This window comes from Camellia sinensis, chromosome 11 (assembly GCF_055761805.1).
Source record: "Camellia sinensis isolate YWXY chromosome 11, ASM5576180v1, whole genome shotgun sequence".
NCBI lineage: Eukaryota > Viridiplantae > Streptophyta > Magnoliopsida > Ericales > Theaceae > Camellia > Camellia sinensis.
Window position 1 is genome coordinate 120,823,045 of NC_138971.1, and position 24,544 is coordinate 120,847,588.

Below are 24,544 nucleotides of genomic sequence, written 5' to 3' on the forward strand. Positions count from 1 at the left end.
GGTCCATTGTGATTGGTTGAAAAAACTTTTTTTTTTTTTTTTTTTTTTTTTCTTTGTGTTTGGCCATTGGCAGCCCCTCATGTGGCACTGGGGGTGCCAAAATGGTGGGGGTCTGTAGCATTTCCGTATGTTGTGTTTTCCTCTTTCTCCTTAAAATTAAATTAATGTTACGTATTGTGAAAATATCCTAAAAATTCTTCATTCTGAGATTATATATATAATAAAATATCACGTATTAATTAAGAGATAAAAAAATTTTATGAAGTATTATATGATATTTTTTCATGATATCTAATATTATTTTTAAAATTAAGGCCTTGTTTGTCATCCTTTAAAAAAGTCAAAAAATCACAATTTTATTTAAGTCACATCATCTTATTTAAGTCGTATCACCTCTCTACCACATCACTTTAAACTCAACCTATACCCAATTCATATTTCATAAAAAGTCAAAAAATACACTTATTTAGAACATCCCAAACAACTCCTAAATTTCATATTTTTCTAAGGAAAAATTAGGAATTGATGATTTATGGAGATGCAACTCAGACCGATTTGAATGGATTGAAAGGTTGTTTAAGTATAATTTAAGTTGTATTGAGACTTATTTAAGCGTGAATTGTAACTTGAGATTTTTTTTGTCTAAATCCAATCTAAGTTAAACTCAAGTTGTTCAAATTACACATAGATTTTAATTTTTTTGAACAAATTACACTGATAATCTATGTACTTTACTTTTGTGTCACTCTAGTTCAATGAATAATAAAAGTTAATTTTTTTAATAGAAATTAAACATGTGCATTTCATATGATAGATTTTTGGGGTAAAAATGCCAATTCAACCTAAATAAACAAAAAATAAAACAAAAAAACTCCATCAGTTAAACTCATATTGAGCTAACTCCACCGATTTCTGTATATAAAATATAGATAAGAAATAGGGATCAAAGCAAGTTGACCCGTGGGGTTGAGCAAAAGGGGAATCAAAAGCAGAACTGGAGGAAGGAGTTACGACGGTGATGAGCGAATGAATCGACAATAGTAGGCTAGGGAAGGGAAGGAACTAACGGTCGTAGGGTTGGAAAAGGCCAAGAGGCGACGATAACTAGTGATTGGTCTCTTTGGATGTATGATTAAAGGGATTGAGGTGGGTTTTGAAGGGAAATGTTGGTCTTGTGGTGGATTTAATTGACATGGGCGATGCGATGAGGATAACAGTGGTGTTTAAGCTAGGAGATTATCAACTTGAACACATGAATCTTTAGGAGCCAACGGGAATGAGACTAGAAAAGATGAGGAAGCTGACTGGAGTGGATCTAGGAAAAGAGCGAAATCAACAGGAGTGGAATGTCTCTCTCTCTCATTAAGCCTTCGTTTGGGATATTAGTTAACTTTTTGATTTTTTGGCTATTTTATCCTAAGGCTAAAAAATATCATTTGGGATAGACTTTTTGACCTTTTTGACTTTTGTAAGAGAAAAATAAAATGATTATGGGTTAGATGTGACATTTTGTCTTATTTGACTAAAATAACATATTTTGTTTTATAGAGCTATTTTAGCCCAAGTGATCTTCCCAAACAGACCCTATACTAGGTTTTGGCGATGATGGGTTTGTTTTAAAGTGACAATGGGAGATCTCTTTCTTTCTTACAAATTTGATGGTGAATTATTATTATTATTATTATTATTATTTTGCAACAAAATGTTGCTTGTGTAATGGTAGTGGGATTTAAGGGTTGAACAAAGAGAGATAGTGAAGGTTTTTCATGTTATTGATTGTTAGTGGGGTTGAGGGTTGGAGATAGGGTGTAGACGTCCTCGAACGTCAAGGGATGGAATCTCGTTTTGTTCATTTGGGCTTACTACAGTTTAGGACTCAATGTCACGGTCCTGTATCTAATCTCGCAGAGTACAATGCAAAACTGATGAATCATCAAAGAGTCCAAATCCGGCAAATCGTTTTAAAAAAACTGATTTTTAGAAAGAAGTGTCAAACATGGACTGCTTTGCCAGATACAGAGTCACCACCTAAATATTTATTTTTGGGAGAATTCAGGAAACCCTGACTCGTTGCCTAAGGCCACGTGTCTGTCATCACCAAAGTTGTCTCGGCTCGAGAACTTGGGTACGATTGGGGGAAGGTCATGCAATGAGCACCCCCGCTCACCCGATCAAAGATCGGCCACTACTAAACATGATATCGAGTTTTTTGAAAACACAAGTGCTCTTATTTCGGTTATTAACCTAGAATTACTATGTGATGCGCACAACACACAAGTATAGACTAGATTGCCTAATTTGGAACAAAGCACCACATATCCATTTGTTTGGAAAATGGTTTGAGTTTTGCTGCTTGCAAGTAGGCTAAAACACGAATTTCAACGAATTATTCCAATTCAAGCAACCCAACCTTCACCCACAGGCATTCATGCAGTTACATCACATAAGCACATAGCCTCATGGTAAGCATGCTATCATGGCAACACTCACACTCATGTAAGATGCTAAAGCATAAAAGCTTACCTAGTATTCCGAGCCAAAACAAGAAATTAGTTAGGAATCATGCATGATCCTAGTTCACGTTAAGATGGCTAATGCAACACATGCAAAATGCAACTAAAATAGGCTCGGCTATTGTAAGAATGGCATGTGAAATGCGGCAACTCGATACACGTGTTCAAGTTGGAATTGAAATGCTATGCAATTAGTATGATGCGCCGAGCCCGGTGCGTGCAATACGGATGAATGCAAACATGCGAATATATAGATACTAATTGAAACATGCCCTAAAACTAACCATCATAAGCTGGTAAATAAAAGGGAGAAAGACGTGGGGTTGAAAGACATGCATCACACACACGCACACTTATTACAAAGTTCGCCCTCTTGCGGAGGGTCTGAATAAATAATACAGACCGAATAAGTAATCAACTACCCTAACTAATTAAATATTACAAAACCCTTAATTAATTAACAAATTAATTACAAAACAATCTAAGTATGAAATAAAAGAGGCCGCCGCAGCTCCGCCTCGAAATGATTGGATGATGTATGCTCGATTCGCCTCGCTTGGAAACCCGTTGCCATGCCAACTGTTGCCTCTGTTTGCACTGTTTCATGCCTCTAAAAGCTGTACAAGTCCCAAGGCTGCTTCTAAACCACTCCCTGAACACTGTGGGAGGTCACTGGCCAAGAGACAGGACTACCGGTAATGAAAGGATAGTCATCGACCAAAGATGGGACCATCGGCTGGATATTGGTAGTCGGCCGGCACTGAAAATTGCCGACCGGCCATTTCTTCCTGTAGAACACTATTTTTGCTGCAACAGAGGACAGACAGTGCATGGCATGGAATTTGCAAGCCAAATGTATGCACAACAACCCTCCCTGTCATGCTATGAACTCAAGGGAATATGGCTCTCGACCCTCGGGCCACCAATCACGCATCGATGCATGATGGCCAAAGGTGTCAAAGGTGCATATCAATATGGAATGAATGCAACAAACAGATGAATGCTACACACTCTATCATGTTGGGTCAAGAGTGTCGGCGACCGAGGATTGAGGCACGCTTCGTCACTTTAAGTACGAAACGTTCCTTGATCCTTATGTTTGGTTTGACACCTCAAACCAAACAACAATGCAATGCATGCAAGTATGCCAAATATAGTGCAATGCATGCAAACAATACAACATGAACATGCCGACTCAAAGTAATGCAATGTAACATGAATATGCCAAGTGCAACATGGCTCAAGCATGCGCACAAAGGCTAAAGTAGCGAGCATGCCAAATGCAAAGCAATCTACACGAGTATATGACAAAAGGTAAACTAGCAAGTATGCAACAAGATGTACCATGTTAAGCATGTGGCTATATACAAAGATGGACTTAGACCATAGTGGGAAGACCTCAGCCACGTCTAAAACAATAGCCAAAGTGATGAATTAAAGCGCCGAAAGGGCAAAACACGCATGTTCACACATTGATCCATAAACTATGCAACAATGCACAATCCTCAAATATGAGTGAGATGTGATAAACATGAGAATATGACAATACAATAGGCTCTGAAATCATGTTAAGAGTGATGTCAAATCAACTAAACAAGACAAGCATGGCATGCTAATGGACTTAAAGCTCAAAGCTAGCCAAAGGACTTGAACCATGGCCATATCAACTAAGCCCCAAAGGACCAAGGTGACCCAAAACAGTCCCATGGCAGGTCAAAATAATGCTAGAACATGCATGGGATGAGGCCAAAACATGCTAGGAAATGGGCGCAAAAATGAGGGGCATTCAAAGCCACAAAGAGAGCACTCCACTACAACTACCTTAACCACACATGGCATGGATTATTCAAAGAAAAACAGAGCTATAATATGCCAAAATGAGTCCCAAAACCCATTGATATGGTGGCCCAAGGACTTAAACAAAGAGGCATGCACAATGACCTATTTTAAGGCACAAAAGAACAACCCTTCAAAGCTTTGAAAGGATGGTAAATGCAAGTATACAAGCATGGAGCATGGACTGAAATAGCATGATAAATGATTCCAAATCACTAAAATAACCCAAATAAAGCATGCTCATGACTCATACACTCAAAGCTAACAAGTTAGGATACATGGTGGCTATACGAAACATGGCAAACATGACCAAATCAACACAAAACAGAGCTTAAACATGTCAAAACATGGATAAGAGCTTCATGAAGTCAAGCTAAAACATGCAAGTATGATAGTCTAAATGCATGATACATGTTATGACAATAGAGGGGATTACAAAGCAAGTGCATGATGCAAACAATAGGCCATTGAACCAACATGAAACAAGGTCTAACATGATAGACTAACACCAAATACCCTCTGAAATAGAGTCAAATAAAGCTATGCAAACATGCTACCTTTATGAGCCCTAAATGCAAGCAAATGAGTCACAAGGGGAGAGGGGTGTCCCTCCCCCGTACAAGACCTCAAAACCACTTCTCCACCATTGAAAATCCTTTGGATTTTAGTGGTGAGAAGGTCAATACATGAAGGGTTCTAAAGCCCAAAGAGGAAGGCACAAAAGGGGTCAAACAAGGCTTAAGAGGGGGTAAACAACCCCCAACACCAAAATGACCTTAAGCAACTATAACAAGTATGAAAATACAGAACTTTTATCAGTTATACACTAAGCTCAAAACAATATGAAAATAGGTCTAAAACCTTAAGCAAAAATGAGGAATAAAAAGGTAAGTTCTTACCCTTGAAGAACACTTAAAGAACACCAACTCCAGCACCTCTTTTTGATCAAAAACCAACTCAAAACTTTGAAATCAACCCCTTAAAACCTCAGCAACCAAAGTATAGTGTAACACTAAGTGTCTTAGTGCAAAACTAAGAATAAAAACCCCCTTAGGGCACAAAATAAGACCAAACCAAGAAAAATAGATACAACACTATATCTATCCTCTCTAACCCTAATTTTTTTGAACCTTGGAGGAGAGAGGAGGAGCTCCCTCTTTATAGAGGCTCAAATCCTCAAGCTTCCAAGAGGAGCTAAACAAAAGGCAAATCCCTCCATACACGTGTATGGAGGGAGTGTAATATCTGCCAAACGCAGATGAAAAGGGGTCGGCTGGAAAATATGGCCGATTGACTAACAAAAATGGCCAGCCGACCAAAAACATTGCCGACAGACCAAAATCTTTGGCCGGTAGCAAGAAAATAGGGCCGGTGGCCTCAAGCCAAGGCCGGTGAGGTGTGGGGATGACTAACAAGCCATTCCCTGCCCTCAGAAGCAAAACACAAGTGTTTGGTGCACAACCAAGCACAAAACAAACAAGTTGAGAGGTCTTGAGGCAAGGCGCGCGACCGAAACCTCCGAGAACTCAAGACGAACACGAACATGGATGATCATCGAGTGTTCAAACGATGACGTCCAAGTCTTGAGAACGATCAAAAATGGGGTGTCTACATAGGGGTGACCATCAGTCTGTTGGCTTACCCAGTTTGCTCGGTTCAATCCTATTTTTTTAAGACTTGGGAATAAGGCGACAAATGAACCGAGCCGAACCGAGCTTTGCTAAGCTTAAGCTCAGCTTCGAGTTTGTTTATTGAGCTCGAGCTCAGTTCAATAAAAAACTAGGCTCAAGCTCTGCTCGGTTTATTAATATTAATAAAACTCGAGTTCGGTATGGCTCGGCTCGATAATTTTTTTTAATATTATTTATATTATTTAAATAAAAATATTCTTTACATATATTTATATATTATTTAATATATAAATAATATAATTTAAATAAAATAAACGAGCCGAACTTATGTGAGCTCGAGGTCGGCTCGTTTACCAAACGAACCGAGCTAAGCCGAGTTTGTTCATAAACAGCTTGATTCATTTACAGCCCTACTTGGGAATGTTGTTTTAGTCCATAGAGTTGGGCTGGACCAACATTTTCAGCCCGAAAATATTAATGAACTGAGTTTGGAATTTGTACTTTCAATCCAGCTTAGTTTGGCCGGGCTTGCTATTAAATTATTTATTTATTTATAATATATTAAAATATATTTTTTTTTTCGGATCTAAACCTTATATTTGTTAATTTTATTAATACTCACTTTTGTGTTGATGTATGATTGAATTTATTTAATAAATTCTTCAATTTATATACAAAATCTTTCAATTTATAATGATGTTAATATATTTATTTAAAAAATATATTGTGTGATTTAATTTAATTATTGAATGATTTAAAAAAAAAATTAACATATAGCCCGATGGGTAGGGTTGGGATTTCATAATTATTTTTTGGACCGGGCTTGGGCAGGGATAGAGGCCTGATGTTAAGGCAGGGCCGGGCTTGGACAGACACAAAATCCCTTATTATGTAGTGTTAACCTAGTTCGGCCTAACGTTTGTCCATTCCAGTTGGAGATTGGGGAAATGTGGTGGCATTCATGCAAATTGGTTGCAGATGGGATGTTTTGGTAGTGGTGATAGGCAACTTGTCATTGTAAATGGGAAGATGGGTGGTTGTATTGAATTTATTATTTTGCCCCTTGATGTATGACATATGAAAGGCACATGGTTATTTTCTATAAAAAAAAATAACTTTTGTTATTTATTGGACCAAATTGTACAACATAAAAAATTCAAGGGTAAAATTGAGGTAATTTAAATTATAGGGACTAAAATGACAATAAAATATAAGGACTATCAACGTAATTTTCCCAATTAAATACATATAAAGTTGAATAAAGAATATGTTTACCTATAAACTTTGAAAAAATTATACAATCATCATCATATTACATCAATCTCAAGAAGAAATATAAAACCCTAGTTACTTGATTGGGGTTTTATCAAACCCAAAGATAGAGAGTTTAGCCGATTATGATTGTAGAAGAAATCTTCATATTGAGTGATGATTTCATCTTCCAATCTTTGCTCCGCTTTTGATTTCACTCTTGAATCCTTTTCTCTCTTATTGTCTTTCTCTCAAAACCAAGCTTCCAAAAGTCCTCATTCAAAAGAAACCATCCCCTCTTTTGTCTTGAACATTACCCTAAGAATAGGTAAATTTCAAAATGTTCTATGCTCGAGCATATCGTGTTGGTGCTTGAGCACACAAGTACACAATATTCTTCTCTTTAGCAACTTAAGTGCTCAAGCACTTAGACTTTGTGCTCAAGAACAAAAAGAAAAACTTATTTGCTCTTTTTCAACTTTCAACACTTCATTTCTTTAACTTGATTTGGACTTCAATGCATATTTCTTCAAACTCTCAAAAGCTCCAAATTGCTAGTCATTTACCATCATGAGCTTAAATACCTACAAATAATAAAAATGCATTAGAACATATTAAGTAATTAGAATTCAAAGATTAACAAGTATTCAAGCACTTGTCAATGACCTTTATTGTAAGGCTTACGAGATAGACGGTTTGGATCATCGATGCGGATCCAGATTGCAACTTACAAGAAGAGTGTGGAAATGTATAGAGAGATGAGACATGGAGGGGAGCTTATCCCATAATTAAGTAACTAAACTATTATTAACTCATAAATAATATTGCTTTTAAGGGTGGTGATTGGTGAAATTGATCCGATAAGATAATTTTCATTCTAGGATTAATGGTATATTAATTTTCTTAGAGTCGCACTTTGCTTCTTGTAAAATTAAAAATGGCACTTTGTACCTTATAGTTTTCTGAAAATTGCACTTTGACACTTGTAAAATAAAGGGGCACTTTATCAATTAGTCCTATTAATTAGATTTATTCACCTATTGGTCCTGACTGATAAATTTATCACTGTAACTTTATTCATAAAAATAAGAAAGATTGATAAATTTATCAATAGAACTTAATGGGTAATAAATTTAAAAAATAAGACATATCGGTAATTTGCCCTAAAATAAAAGGTTGCACTATGCACTCTATCGTTTTGTTATGTTTCATCCTTAATTTTTTACAAAGGGTTAACTATAGTAAATCCCTTGAAATTATGACTCATTTAGATTTTATCCCTTTAAACTTTAAAACTCAACAATTAAATCACCTGAAAGTATTATCTGATTATACTTAACACATTTGGTTAGAATTCTATTAGGGAAACGGAATTAGGTTATGTGTAGATCACATAACACACTTGTTGACTTTTTATGACAATAATACACACTTATTGACTTTTTAGAATAATAACACCATATTTTAGTGGCAAAATACAAATAAGATCATCAGATAACATTATTGTTCTAAAAATTCATCAAGTATTATGTGTTTCACACATGATTTGATTTTATATAAATCCCTAACATAATACTAACAGAAAGGATTAAGTGTAATAATATAATATTTTGAGATGGTTAACTATTGAATTTTGAAGCTTAAGTGGCAAAGTGTAGATGAATAATAATTTAAGGGGATTTATTGTAATTTACCCTTTTAAAAATTAAGAAGGAATGTAATGAAAACTAAGGGTATAAAGTGTTATTTTAACAAAATTATAATATGCAAAGTATAACATTTTAGATAATAAACTTCAAAGTGCAGCTTTTACAAAAGCATATCGTGCAAATTACAATTTTAATTTTACAAGGGGCAAAGTGTGATATTATTGATACTAAAGGGTTAAAGTGTCAATCTTAGTATACATCATTCGTATTATTTAGACATAAATTTTCAAACAAAAATTAAATATTTAGATGTAAATTTTTAAACAAGAATGAATTATTCAAAAGTTATATCTGAGTTTGAACAATCATTTTTTATTCAGAAATTTATGTTTAAATATTTAATTTTTATTTAAAAATTTATATTTAAACAACATAAATAGCACATACTGATGTGTGAATACAAGTACTCGACGCAGGTATGCGTGTACGTAAATCTGGCCGTTGGTTTGGTTGACTGATAATGTTGGTGACGTATGCTTTTTATTTTTATTATTTCTTTAATTATTTATTTTCTATGAAATGAGTACACGTGCTTGGACCCACGAAGGACACTTTCATTACTGTAATTGCACCGTCCACCCTGGCCTTGATGTCATCTGTATTTATATTTAAAAAAATAATAAATCATAAATACATTCTTAAAATTTATTTAAAATATGAATTGTCTTTTATAATTTTAAAAATTACATTATACTCTTTTAAGTTTTTAATTACATAATAAAAGATTATTTTTATTAAAAAATTATCAAATCAATTAATAATTTTTAATATTATCATAAATACTTTTTAATTAATAATTTAGATAATTTTATTATTGTATTGGAGAACAGTTAAGAATTTCATATTTTTCTATTAATTATGTTAAATAAATTTTTTTGAAAATGAAGGTATTCGTGATTTTCAAAACAATAGAAGGAAATTCATATTTTAAATAAATGTCAAGGGATATATTTATAATTTACCTTTAAAAAATTAATGTTTGATTAAAATAGTTAGTATTTAAAAATAGGTAAATTACACTTTATAACCCTATAATTTACATCTAATTTTACTTTGTTCTTGATCTTTTCATTATCGTAATCAATCTACTAAACTTTAAGTCAAGTAATAATTAGGCCCAATCTTATAATGACGTTTCAAAAACTTACGAAAGAACTAAACTGAGATTTTGGTAAAATTGTAGGGATCCTAAGGATCAAAGTAGAGAAGCTACTCTTTGGTAAAAATTTAGGGGAACAATTTCATACCTAGTTTATTTCTGTAAGAGGGGCTAATTTGAGCCCACTAAATTATTTAGGCCCAATAGCTCAAGATTAGTGGGCCCAAATTTATCGCAAGTCCAAGACTGGCGGGACCAGATTTATCACCATCAAACGGGCTAAATGGCTCTAAGCCTCGAAAGGGTTCGGATCCACGAACCTAGAGACTTACTCAGGCCCGGACTCGAAAGGGTATTAGGCAAGCCTAGAGATCCGAGGCACTCGGACTCGAAAGGGTTCGAATCCACGAGCCTAGAGGTCCGAAATACTTGGCTTCGAACGGATTCAGACGCAATCTAGAAGTCGCTCCGTTAATGAGTCCCAGAACACTTGCGGGCTCGGAGCTTTCCGGGATCTACGCACCAGAACCATGGGCGTAATGGAGTTCGAACAAAGGACCCGATCCCGAGGACGGTGAGTGGAGACAAATTCACTCTTCGGTTAAACTAGCCTATACCCGGGTCGAGGTGGCACGACCCCGGGGGGTCCATGAGACTCGGCAATATTTTGCGGCAGGACGTCCTCTGGGACTACCCCTGACCCTTTGGGATGATTGGGGATCATTGGTTAGGTGTGGCTAAGAAGAAGGGTTCGCCGAGGGATTGATCTCCTCTTCGGGGTTTTCTCATCCTCGGAGAAGTCACCTCCTCGGAGAGGTCACCTCCTCGGAGAAGTCACCTCCTCGGAGAGGTCACCTCCTCGGAGAAGTCACCTCCTCGGAGAAGTCACCTCCTCGGAGAGGTCACCCCCTCGGACAAGGTGGTTAGAGAAAATATCCCCCATGTGCCTTGCACATGGGCTCCATCCTACATCATGAGGTGCCTATAAATAGCACCCACCCATAGCTTTACAAGGGATGGATTTTGGAGATTTTAACTCTTGGGAAAGAACTAATTTCCCTTCTCCATTATCAACCTTGAGAGTGAAAGTGGGAGATCAATGGGAGAGCCTTGCCATTATTCTATTCTCTAGCCATTTTGCCTTCTTCTTCACCCAATCTCTTATCTCCATCATCTCCTTTGTTGTTGTGTTCCTAAGTTGAGATTATTGAAGAATCTAAGCCTCTCATCATATTCTAGAGAATTCGAAGTTGTTCTTCAAGGACCTTTGAAGATCTTCGAATTTTCCAACTCCTTTCTTGAACCCTCTCCTACATTTTTAATTTTTCAACTCCTTTCTTGAACCCTCTCCTACAATTTCTAAACCGAACCAAAAACTATTTTTACCATCATTCTAATTGGGTGAGGTGATTAAAGTCACTTTGCAATCCAACCAACGACTTCACCAAATACTTAAAAAAAAATCATAAAAAGTCAGTCTTCCTTGATCTGACTTTGGAAAGGGCATGCCTAGGTAGAAAACTAGTCGAATCCCACCTTCATTCGAATTGGGTGTAATTAAAAATCACTAGCAATCCTACCAAAAGACTTGACTTATACCAAAAGTAATATTCAAAAAAAAAAACAAGTCTATCAAAGACTCAACAGTCATAATCCACCTTCATCTGAATTGGAAGAGGGCAAGAGTAAGGAGAAAACTAGCCTTCATTCCAATTGGGTAATCTTAATTATTAAGGAGAGGATTACCCAGTTGTCTAACCCATAAATTTTGAACCAAAATATAAATGCAAGTAAAACAAGTAATTTAGATACAAGTACAAAAAGTAATTTTTGTTTAAAAAAATGATTTTGATTACACGGGTTTAAATAATCTTTGAGCTAAAATTAAAGTGGATTTTATACGTCCTTTGAAGTGAATCCTCCTTATAACGTTTTTTACCTTTATATATAGATAAATAACCTATGTTTGTTTGCTTAAAACCATAACCATTAACAAGTAAATAAGAAATTGACTCTAAACATCATCTATTGTATATTGGTTGAAAAATTAAATCTAAGTTTTGTTCCACATTGATTATTTGTGAAACCACTGTGGTGTTTATAAACTCCTTCCTTGGACACGGGTTTGAATCCTAATGGAAAAGGGTGGACCTAACAAAATGGGCTCCAGCCATATACAAGCAGGCATGGACCCTACTGCCCATGGGACCCAGTTGGTTTGGGTTTTCAAAATCGAACCGAGTTCATTCATATTTATATTTTTTTAGACAAGTTATATAAATTGTTGTATGAATATTTGTTTTTATAAAAGTTTGTTTGGTCATCATTTTTATATCAGTTCAAAAGGCTCAACGGATCGTAATGTTTCTTGTCTATGGAAGAGTACATTAGGCTGGCTTGTGAAATATTTGCTGAATTTGTTATTTTTAAAATTACAGGTAAGAAAAACCAATGGAACAAACCTGCCATTCAAAATTGACTAAAACATCAATTTCCAGCTGATTTTTATGTCGTACAGTCTGTTTCGATTTTAAAAATATTTACACCAAGACAAATTGAGCCAACCAAAATATAATATTTAAATATTTTATATTTTAATTCTTAGAACATTGGAAGACAAGTGATCAATATAATACACCTTTTGTGACAAAAACAAGGGAGAGACATTTTTAAAGCAACTTTCATACTTTTTTCATCTTTTCTCAATGTGAAATTCTATAATTTTTTACAATAACCTTTAAAACTTCAGGTAAATCACTCTTTTTTACACCAAATTTGTCAGTAACATATGGTCTATGTCAGTTCCTTAACCATCAAAATCGAAAAGTTTGGTTCGGTGCTAAACTTTCCCTCAATAATGACCAAACCAAACAGTTCTTAAAAACTACAGACAGATTGTTCTTGCAGCCCATGCATTGGCCGAAAATACATTAGGCAGGGCTAGATATTTCCCCAAAATTCAATTATTCCATAAATACCACATGTTCGAGTCAAGGAACAGCTTCAAGTTTGCGCAACAGATGCTACAAGTAGGCACACAAGTTGTTTTGGCACAAGAATATGAGACAGATAATATAGAAAAAAAAAATCACATACATTGGGAGAGGGAGGCAAACAATCGGACATTGCTCAACACCAATTCTCTCACTTCAGACAAGAAGGAAGCAATGGCCCATGGCAAACAAAAGCCACAACAACATAAGCAATCACTAACAGAAGGATTATCAGTGCGATCCTGCAAAGACGCAGCACATTATATCAGCGACTATTCTAAACAAGGCGTATCTAGAAAATGATTTCATAAAAGATTCAAGAATAAATTTATGAGTTGAAAGAGCCAATCTTACTGAACAAAAAAGGCAAATATGTTAATTTGATGTTCCTGGAGAACTACTCACAAACATAAAAGCATGCAAAAATAAATGGTATATAACCTTATATTATGATTTATTTCAAGCTCAATCTATAATGGCTGCATTGAAATATAATTACATGAAGCTATGCACACCATTTTTACCTTGGAGTAAGGTTCGCATTCACATCTAACCTATTAGCTCAATAATGAATGAATCAGTGCCTTTTAATCCACTGTATACCAATTAACGCTTATCGGTGCATCACTGACACATATAAATCAGTGCCTTTTATCCCACTGTATACCAATTAATGCTTATCGGCGCATCACTGATACATATACTTTGTAAAGATCGTCCACCAGAGTCTTTCAGAACCAATGGTTTTAATGTTGAGTTGGGTTGGTAATATAATCCCCGACTGGATTGACATCTAATCCACAAAACAGTTGTGCTGCGGAATGTATATTGATAACATGTTCAGCAGCATAAAGCATAGTCAACCACATTCTTGCATCCATTATTGTAATCAATGACAGTAAAATTGTATAGCTAATACATATAAAAAATTGTTTCAACTAGTTAATTACACTTTGCAACTCAAGTTTACTCAACGTCAACAACATAATCTATAATTATGCACTAAACAGTCTACATTGAAAATATTGACCTGATTCCACTTTTATAATGACCAAATTTTACTTGTACACAAAATTCAGAAACTCTGTGTAATGTACAGATGGATAACACCATTGAGAATAAGTAAAAATTAGTTTGCAAAACACGATCCTAGGTCATGACTCAAAGAAGCTGAGTAGAAAAGGGTGCAGGATGGTTGACAGGAATGGCATGCGAAGAAGCACCAAGTAATGGCGGCATCAGGCTGAAAGATAGCTCAAAGCAATTCTCACTGCCTCTGTGTTACATTAGCACATCTATATAGCAATGCTTCAGAACAAAGAAACCCAGACAAAGATCAACCCAAAACAATAGTAATAATGACTAGAATATTTTGTAATTGAAAAAACAGAGAACCAGACACAACTAGTAGGCTAAATTCTCGATTATGATTGTGTCTTATGCTGGAGGATTTCAAATAGAACAACCATACACAAAACCTGAGATTCACCATATGTCCATTTTACTGAAAAAGTTTGAAGCTCTGAAAAATAAATTTCTTCTGAGATCCCCTATCTGTGCCACAAAGATTGTTTTCCATACATGATGGGAGACCATAATGGCAGCCAAGCAAATTAATTATGTCATTTGTTAACAATAAGGAACTCATTAGTTGTGGATGCCAATGTAAACCAAGCCATCAACTGAACCAGAATAACATTTCTCCTATTTCTTTTTCTTTTTTTCCATTAAAAAAAATACAGTTATTGAAGTAGATAAAAGGCTAGTGAGGTGGTTTTAGGTAAATATGGGATCAACCTCATTTAAATTGAAGGAACTTTTTTACCATTCAGAAGAATAAAGAACAAAAAACTTACCCAAAATATGAAAGTTTATGATTCTTGAAGATAACAGAATAGAATAATTTAACTAACAATTAGATTAACCTAGATTGATTGAATGTAGGAACCAAGCCTAGAACTAATTACAAATTTTGATTTAAAAGCTCATTATGTATACAGATGCCCAAGCATCAACCTGCCATCACTTCAAATATCAGGATAATTAAAAAGGTCACCTGTCTCTATTAACTATTAAGACAAAGGAACATAAATCATTAGGTTGTTATTCAAGTTGCTTAGGCAACCCTATGATTCGCTAGCTGTTTTAAATCCAACTGCATTTGTATTTGTGTTGCTAATCATGTTCTTAATTTTCTTTATTTATCCACTTATTTTCTTAGGCTCAACTTCAAATTGTCCTCACCATCCCCCCAAACAAGAAATCCTTATTTTATTTGCCATGGCAATAGATGGATTTTCCTTGTTCTGATTAACATATATTCCAACAAAACAACAATAGTCTCCACTGATAAGTAATATTCATCTAGTAGTGGATTAGAACTACCACCTTCCAAATAAAACTTCAAGAAGATAAAGATGCATCAAAACATATTCATCATGAATGCTTATATACTGAAAGAGGTCTTAGCTCAGAAAACGTACGTGAGCTTGACATTTCTCCACCATACGGTGTTTCTGAAACGGCGAGCCTGCTTTCTAAAACGGAAGGTATTTCCTTGCATATTGGATGTTTTATCAACCAACAACTCCAAGCGGTCACCTCTCTCTAAAACTTTATCAATGTTCTCTATCATGACATTGCGCACCTGTCAGATGAAACAATCACATTTGAAAGTTAATTGTCACAAAAAAGTAATGATCCAAGCAGAATCAGATGTGCTGTAAATTTTTGTATATTTTGTACAGAGGAACATAGTTGAAGGGAAAATGAGTTTTGACATACTACAAATTTGTTAACGTTGTTGACAAAAGTCAAGACTACAGATTATATTTACAAAATGGCCTAATGCATCGTTTTTCCATTCAAGCAAGAAATCTCATCCTCTTTGGTCAAACACAAGCAATTATAAATGGGCTGGTCAAATTGAAACCACTAAACAACCACAGAGGACAGTGCTCAAAAGCCACAAACCATGGAAGAGAAAAAAAGGGATAAACAATGGATGTTTGGATAGATAAGACTGATATTAACAGTTTTTATATATGTGCAATACACACACCCAAAAAAAAAATTAAAATAAATTAGAATTCAAAACGTACCTGACTCATTTCACCTTTTAACCGGTTTATCCTATCTGCATTTGGATCATTTGAGTAATATTCCATTTGTTGGCTCAAAACCCTTGAAAATTCATCATTCATGGCATAAGCATGGGCTGAAAGAACTACCCGACCATAAGTCCTCACAAATCTCTGATGGATGTCTTCGAGAAATGTAAAAGGAATTCTCCCTTCAGAAAGAATTCAGAATTTAGCAAAATACAAAACAGATATCCTTAGCTAGAAGCAGTTAAAAAAAGAAAAAAGAAAAAAGAAAAAAGAAAAAAGAAAAAGAATAGTCTCAATCAAGACACATAGAAAAGATGTTTTTGATCCTTGTCATAATCATGATAATAATTAAACACATTTCACAATAGCTTGTAGAGTGTGAAAGAATCAGAACTGTTAGCCCCAAGGTTTCATAAAATGATTTTGATGATAACAAAATGAGTTAAATGGGGTACATAAATTATTTTTTCATAGATCTCAAGCTTCTTAATTCATAATGTTTGTTATGGTACTTAAATCTTTGATATCTTATGTTGCCATTTAAAAATATCCAAGTATTTGATCCTATGAAACTAATTATCCTATGTTTAAAGATATTCTATTATTGTTGAACTTGTGTTGGATCAAGTTTCGAACATCTTGGAATGCCTTCTGTCAAGCTTTTATTGAGGTGGTTGCTACAGCTACCCATATTGAATGGTGTCGATACTATGAAAGATACAGAAGGATTTATTGCTTCTACCCGGAAGGTGTCGACACCAAAATTTGGTGGTGTCCACTTTGGTACACCATCTGCTGGAATGTGTCGACACCAGAATCAATTGGTGTTGACTTAGTGCCGGCCTTTTCTCCCAGAAGGTGTCGCCTCGAAGGAGTTTGGTGTTGTCAACTCAATTTGAGTCGGTGTCGACACCAAAGATATTTTGAAATGAAAAATGCTTCAGAGCTCGAAATTTCCGTGGCTCTTTTATTGTGGAAATAGAGGGAGGGAGGAAGACAGTGAGAGAGACGGAAGAGAGAAGGAAGGGGGAACAGAGAGGAAGAGGGAAGAATCACCGGCGCCCGCCATCCTCTGTGTGTATACACATATCTGTATTGATGCTTTGTTTTTTCTTTTCTTTTTTTATTTTCTTTTCTTTTCTTCTTTTTGGGTTGATTCATTGTTGTTGATGCTGTTGCTCTGTTGATTCATTGTTGTTGATGATGTTGCTTTGTATTTTCTTTTCTTTTTTTTTTTTTTTTGGGTTGATTGTTCATTGTTGTTGAAACTTAGAATCTCACAATGATTCTTCATTGTTGTTAACTGTTTTGTTGATGCTTCATCTCTTTCCTCTCCTCTCCTCTCCTCTCCTCTTCTCTTCTTCTTTTTCTTCTTCTTCTTCTTCTTTTGGAAGTGTTATGGAAAGGAAGAAGAGGGAAAAAAAAGAAAAGAAAAAAAAAAAAACCAAAATGACGTCGTTTTGGGATTTAGGGCCACTAGAGCCTCTAATTTTTCGAGCTACCTAGCGGGGTTGTTTTGAAACTAACAACACAAAATCACTTTTTCAAATGGCTACTTTTTACATTAAATGATCCCCACCTCCCTCCAATGGTTAGATTTGAATGGAGGGGTACAAAAGGAGTTCTTAACTCACTAGCAAACAAAAGATTGAGCATTAAATGGGAAAATTCATCTAATGATTCAAGTTTAAGTCCCAACTTTCAAAAACATTTGTCTTTGTACATCATTGATTCATCCACTCTTGAAGAGAGTTATTGTTGGATTTATTGTCTAACATTCTTGTAAAATGGTGGCTGTATCTTTTGTATTTATCATTGAGAGAGATAAATCTTACACGTATTTGAAATTTTTGAAACCTTTGTTTGGGGGGCCACATACGGGCCAGTCGAATTGCCCAGACTTATTTACTTATAAGTCCTATATCTCTAAAATATCCTTCCTTCACATCTTTCATTATCAACACTATTGTGATTCCCTCCTCCCTTGCCAACAACCACCTCTGGCCTTCGGCGATCACCTCGGGAGAAAAGAAAAGTCAAATGCTCAAATATAAACTTTTGAACAAAAGACCGTTGTTCAACATAAAAAGTTGAACAAAATGTATATATGTACAATATATTTTTGTTCATAAGTTCATATCTAAACATTTGACTTTCTTTCGAAAGTTTATATCCAAACAAGATAAATTGTGTACTAAGATTTTCTCAAGTGCACGAATTTAATGTTGTATTTGGTTGGAGAATTTGAGAAGTGATTTGAAAAGGAAAAAGAAACAGATAGTAAAATATAAATAAAATATACCTATATTTTATATGATTTCATACACATTTTCCATTTTCCCTTCCAAATCCCCAAATCAAACACAACTTAATAGAATTTCCCATTGCCACATCATTCAAATCAAAATTCTGTATATATTTTTTAGATTGTATAGCACTATTAATTTCCTTTTGCTTATACATATACCTTTGAATCCAATCAGACTTTTTATGAAGACAGGCTAAAGTGATCCAAACACGTTAGTCAAAAATGTGAGCAGCATTTCATTCTGGACTCCAATTGAGCAAAAAATTCAATTGATCATAAATCAAGCTTAGGGATTCGAAGAGTCAAGTTTGGCATCTACTAAATAATACAAAAAGTCAAAAAGTCAGTATCCTATTTAAATCACATCATCTTATTTAAATCACATCACCTCTCTAACAAATCATATCAAACCCAAACCCAAGCCATATAAGCCAATAAATCAAAAATACACTTTTTTTAAGAACATCCAAACCAACAGTAAAACTAATACAAAAAGCCAAATAAATAAATAAATTAAGAAAAGCAATAATGAGGCTTACTTCCGGCGGTATCGTCGGCCATGCAGAGAACGGTAAGGCCATCGGTGCGCTTGACGTGAAAGATGTAGCGATCTTGAGAATACGACAAATTCGAGTCGTTGTTCCCCGGAATCTTCTCCAAGATCTGCCTCGCGATCGTGCTTGCGTTCGTTGACGTTGCGCTGAACTCTGCCAACACCACCGATCCCCTTGCCACCAATGCATACAGAATCGCCATCTCTCCTCCCTCCTCTCTTCCTTCTCTCTCTCTCTCTGTCTCTCAATATAGGAATGAAAGAGAATTATATAGGTGAAATTCCAAGTTTTTTGGTATCCAGATGGAATTGAAACCTAGGGTACTGTCTGAAATTTTGAGAGAGGAAGAAGAGGAAGGACGCGGGGAGGAGAGGAGAGGAGAGGAGAGGAGAGAGAGAGAGGCGGTGGCGGAGCAGCCGTGGTGACAGGGGAGGACCCTAGCCTTTTCGAACTTGTTTGGGGAATTTCACGCTGGAAAGATAAAAAGAAATGCTTGTGATTTGACACGTACGTCGTGTTTGGTTTGGTCAAGAATTTGAGGAGGAATTTAGGACTTGTTTAGGATGATTTAAATAAGTATATTTTTTGATTTTTTTATAAAATATGAGTTGAGTTAGAGTTAGGTTTGAAGTGATATGTTGGAGAGATGATGTGACTTAGGTCAAGTTTGGAAAGTTCTAAATAATTCATCTTTTTATCTTTTTTTCATCTCATTATCTCTCTACTTTTCTGCACATGTTTTCGTAAAAAGACAAAAGTGTATTTATTTAGGTCATTCCAAACAACCCTTTAAATGGGATGATATGACTTAAATAAGATAGTGACTTTTTGACTTTTTTCAAACATGTCAAACCAATCCTTAGAAAGGAAAATGAAAAATATGTGTGAAAATAAGTGAAATATAGGTATGCTTTATTCATATTTCACCTATCTTTTTTATTTTTCTTTTTCAAATATCTTTTCAAATCCCTTAACCAAATACAACATTAGTCATTATTTGGTACGTGCTTAACATGCTATTTTATTTAAGTCATAATTATTTTATTTGGATTATATTATTTTTTTATTAGATCATTCTAAATACAATTTGTATTTTATATATTTTTTTTTGTAAAAAAATCAAAAAATATATCAATTTAACACTTTTTAAACAATTTCTTAATATATAATAAATATATTTAAATAAATGAAAGAGAATATATATATATATATATATATATAGAATAAGTTATCTTATTGTTGGCTACATATTTTGTAAAAGCCAGTTACAGCTCGACACGTGGCAGAGTAAGGGTAATAAAGGAAGGTTATTCAAGCCTTTAATCCTGATCGTACACGTGGCAATAAATATTGGTCCTCACATGATCTGAGTAACACTAGATCAATAACGGGATGCAAGATGACATATTTTCAACGGTTACTCATATTCAAATTCAAGTAGAAGAGGGAAGCTCAACTGCCAGTAATGGCGTAATGGAGCTACTTGTAAGGAAGCATGATCAGCGATCATGGAGGAGCAGTTCGACGGTTCGAAGTGCAGTTCGAAGGTCATCACTGACGAGTATAAATAGCAGGGCAGCCCCCAGAAAAAGAGGACGGACTCAAATCATACAAATCAGTCATTTACTTCATATATTTTCTTTTCCAGTCTTTTACATTTCCAGTCTTTAAATACATGTTCTTTAAATACCTGCACTTTAAATACCCGCACTGCACTTCGATTCATAGGAGTAGCTTCAAGTAGATTCAAGTAGATTGCTGTTGTAAACCTCTCTGAGGCTGAGTTCGGACCATTGTAAGTGTTCATTTTTATGAAATACTTCAATTGTTCTTCATATTACTGTTATTTCTATTAATTTCTCCCAAGTCAAGCCACCAGTAAAAGTCCTCTTCATTGAGGCTGAAAAGAACTAAAACACAATCGTCTGATAATTGGTTGGCAATCACAATTTCTGTAAGGACTGATTGATCCTTGCTGGCACGCTCACATTCACAAAAATACCCTTCGAAAAGCCAAAAAAGCCAACATATATTTTTGGCACGCCTGGTGGGACTTAATTAAAAATGGCTAGAAGAAGACGACAAGGAGAAAATGAACGCTTGGAAGAAGGCGTGGAAGGAGAGGTAGAAATACCAAATCCAGAGGATAATGTGGTAACACATCCTGTGGAAACTCCTATATTGTCAGAACCTATGGTCGAACAGACCAGTACTTCTGGACAAGAACCATATGTTCATATTATTGGACAAAACCAAGGAATTGGACCGTCCACTGTGCCATTTATTCAACCAACAAATCCATGGGATGGTTTAGTAAATGCCATGGGACAACAATTAATGAACACAATGGAAAGGTGGGCAACATCCTTTTTGGATCGAATGAATAACCACCAACCAACAAACACAAGACACACGGAGGAAGTTGTAAATGTCCCCCAACAAAGATTGGCTAGAGAAAAACAGCCTATGCAAGTTAATGGACATTCTAATGGTCAAACTAGTACCCAAAACTTTAAAAGACCATCACCTCAGTCTTGGTATGAACCCATTTCAAGGCCTATAGCAGGCCAAAATGCCTCAGTACTTAATAATGAAGCCACACAGGTTGGTGGATCTGGCCAAGTACAAGAAACTGGCATAAGAATGGTTACAAATCCCATGTTCGAAGCCATGCCTGGCACAAGGGGGTACACTAATCCCTTATTCGAATTTACACCCGGGGGGTTGGAGGGTTTTCCTACAAATGGCAGAGACACAACACCTGTTCCAGCACCTTTTGCAGGTCCTTTCGCAGGTCAGGCTCAAAGGGGTTACCCACACCCCCAACAGCAACCTGCACCGCAAGGACAACCAGCCCCAAATTTACCACCTTATGGACCAAGAGGACCACAAGCACAAGTTTGTCCACCAAATCCTGTGTTTGCCCCTCCAGTAGTGGTTCAGCAGGCACAAAATATGGTCCCTAGAGACCAGATTGCTGATATTGTTAGGGAGATATGTGGACCAATGGCTCGGGGGGTCCAGACTCCTATATACAGAAAACCATACCCAGAATGGGTGGATAGGGTGCATGAATACCCAAGGGGATTCAGGATACCAGATTTTACCCTTTTTTATGGGACTGGAAATCAATCAACGATAGAACATATTGCTAGGTTTGCTGCTCAATGCGGTGAATTTACTAACCATGACTATATGAAACTGAGATTATTTCCAAATTCCCTAACGGGGGGAGCATTTGTATGGTACATCAACCTTACACCTGGCTCCATTCAAAATTGGCAACAAATGGAAGAGGCATTTCATGCCCAATTCTTCCAATCAGAGCCAGAAGTATCTATGGCAGATTTGGCTAGATTGAGTCAAAGGCCTGAAGAAAAGGCTACTCAGTTTATTGCCAGATTTAAAAGGGCTCGAAATAAATGTAGAGTCATCCTGCCAGAGCCAGAATTCGTCAGATTGGCTCAAAATGGTTTAGAATTCAGGCTTCGAAAGAAGTTTGATTCAACTGAATTCAGAGATTTGGTCGAATTGACCTATAAGGTGTCTCGATATGAAGCATTATTAGAAGAGGAACAAGATCGAAATAATGCATCATATAAGACATATTATAGAGATCCTAATTATGAAATAGATGCAGCAGAGATTGTAGGCAAAGAACCTGTAATTTGTGAAGCATTAATTCATAAGGATACAACTATAGACCAGCAGTTTAAAAAGAAAGACTTTCACAGAAAATACTCTTTCGATTTAACAAAAGCAGATGACATCTTTGATTATTTGCTCGCGGCTAATTTCCTTAAGTTACCAAAATGAGTAAAACTACCATCTCCAGATGAACTGAAAGGAAAAGTATACTGTAAATGGCATAATTCTTGATCTCACTCGACTAAAAACTGCATTGTTTTTCGAGACAGGATCCAAGAACAGATTCGGAAAGGAAGTTTGAAGTTCCCAGCTAAAACAGAAAAAGCCATGGGAATTGACAGTGATCCGTTTCCAGAAGTTGGAGAAGGCACAGCTAATGTGGTTGTACCAAACTTCCAGAATCTATCTCTGCAAGAGTTGGAAGAGGTCAACGTGCAAATGCATACTGCCAACCAGATAACTGCTAAGAAGGAGACTAGAAACCTACCAGCTATTGGACAAGGTTTCTCACATCAGGAGGAGCAATCTGACGAAGAAACACTAGATGACAACTCCTTGGAAGCAGCGGTGATGCAGAGAATGTGCCCCAGGTGCAGACTCAGTTACAAGTGGTTGAAGGGGCTTCCAACTGATGGGAAGCAATACTACAGGGATGTTCAGAGACGTCCTAAGTCAACCAATGCTTACAACAAAAGGCCGTATCCGGCTAGTGATAGGCAGAGACCACCAGTGGTTGAGCCTGTGGTGAACAGAATGCATGACAAAGGCAAGAAGCTCTTGCATGAATCCAGGCCACATAACTATTATAGAATGGAGAGTAGCCATTCTGAAAGAAAACTGGAGAGGGGTTCAGTTCATGGAATCAAAGCCAGAGATTGGCCCTCTAGACCAGTTTCACGCAGGACAGAAAATGGTCACCCTTATCGAAGGTCTGAATCAGATTCAAAACATGAGGACAAAACCAAGCACTTACCTTCACGGCCAGTTTTGAAGATGGCTTCGAAGGTGGAAAAGGGCAGTTCAGCGTCTGAATCAGCAAGTTCATGGGTACCTGGAGTCCCAGACTGGTTTGTAATGCAAAACAAACCTAGAGAATTGCCTGTTCGAGGAGATGTTGTAAACCAAGGCAGGATGATCAGGCCTCCTATGGTGGCTCCAAATAACTGGGTGCTGCTTAAACACCCAAAGACAAGGGAACCAGACATGGTCCCAGTCATCTCAAGATCACAGAGAAGAAAAATTCAGCGCAGGTACACCCAGTATCAGAAAGATCTGAAGGAAAGTGGAGAAAATTCTTCACCAGTCAAAACGGAAGGAAGGAAGAACCCAAAGTCAGACTATGCTCCAAAGCCAGTTCCACAGAGCAAAGTGGTCTGCAGCCGAGAACAGATGGCCAAGGTTCATTCTGAACTGAAAACCAGAGAGAAGGCTAGTTTGGTAGGGTTGGAGAAAGCTCTGATGGAGACAGATAGCGAGACCGAAGAAGAGATTAGCATAAGCCAGAAGAAAGAGGTCGTGGAGGAAGAGATGTTCGAAGCCTTCATGGCTGAGCAAACGTTTCTGACTGAAGAGCCAGTTGAGAAAGATCCTTCGAAGGGATCAGTTAGCAATGAAACACCAGAATGCATCATGCAGGATGTTTCTGAGGGGGTCAACCAAAGTAACCAAGAGGGGGAACAAGTACAGCCAGCCATCCAGTTTGGCTCGTTTCCCCCAGTATCAGTGAACATGGTACACATACTACCACAGGAATTCCAAGCTGGAGATGAAAATCAGGAAGGGCAGGAAGCTGATCCAGTTCAGATCTCTAGTGAAGACTCGCAAGCAAGCATGGTGTAAGATAACTTCGAAATGGTTACCCCGATGGAAGATGAATATGAAAGTGAGGAAGT

At 36.3% G+C, this 24,544-nt stretch overlaps 1 protein-coding gene across 1 annotated transcript; it reads right to left on the reverse strand.

Moving 5' to 3' along the window:
• Nucleotides 1-7,234: 7,234 nt before the first annotated feature.
• On the reverse strand, nucleotides 7,235-19,513 carry LOC114289019 (vesicle-associated membrane protein 711). The gene is made up of 5 exons (XM_028232659.2): nucleotides 18,990-19,513; nucleotides 16,134-16,324; nucleotides 15,516-15,679; nucleotides 13,136-13,274; nucleotides 7,235-7,815 (listed from the first exon to the last, which is right to left on the reverse strand). The coding sequence occupies exons 1-4, from the start codon at nucleotides 19,204-19,206 to the stop codon at nucleotides 13,184-13,186; spliced, it is 663 nt and encodes a 220-aa protein (XP_028088460.2). The 5' UTR covers nucleotides 19,207-19,513; the 3' UTR covers nucleotides 7,235-7,815; nucleotides 13,136-13,183.
• Nucleotides 19,514-24,544: the final 5,031 nt, after the last annotated feature.

What these genes read in the sequence shown, in the direction of transcription:
- LOC114289019 (XM_028232659.2), bottom strand. Translation starts at nt 19,206, where the DNA reads ATGGCGATTCTGTATGCATTGGTGGCAAGGGGATCGGTGGTGTTGGCA. An exon ending in GGCCGACGATACCGCCGGAA is followed by an intron (nt 16,325 to 18,989) that starts GTAAGCCTCATT and finishes TTCTTTCTGAAG; the next exon opens with GGAGAATTCCTTTTACATTT. An exon ending in TAAAAGGTGAAATGAGTCAG is followed by an intron (nt 15,680 to 16,133) that starts GTACGTTTTGAA and finishes TTCATCTGACAG; the next exon opens with GTGCGCAATGTCATGATAGA.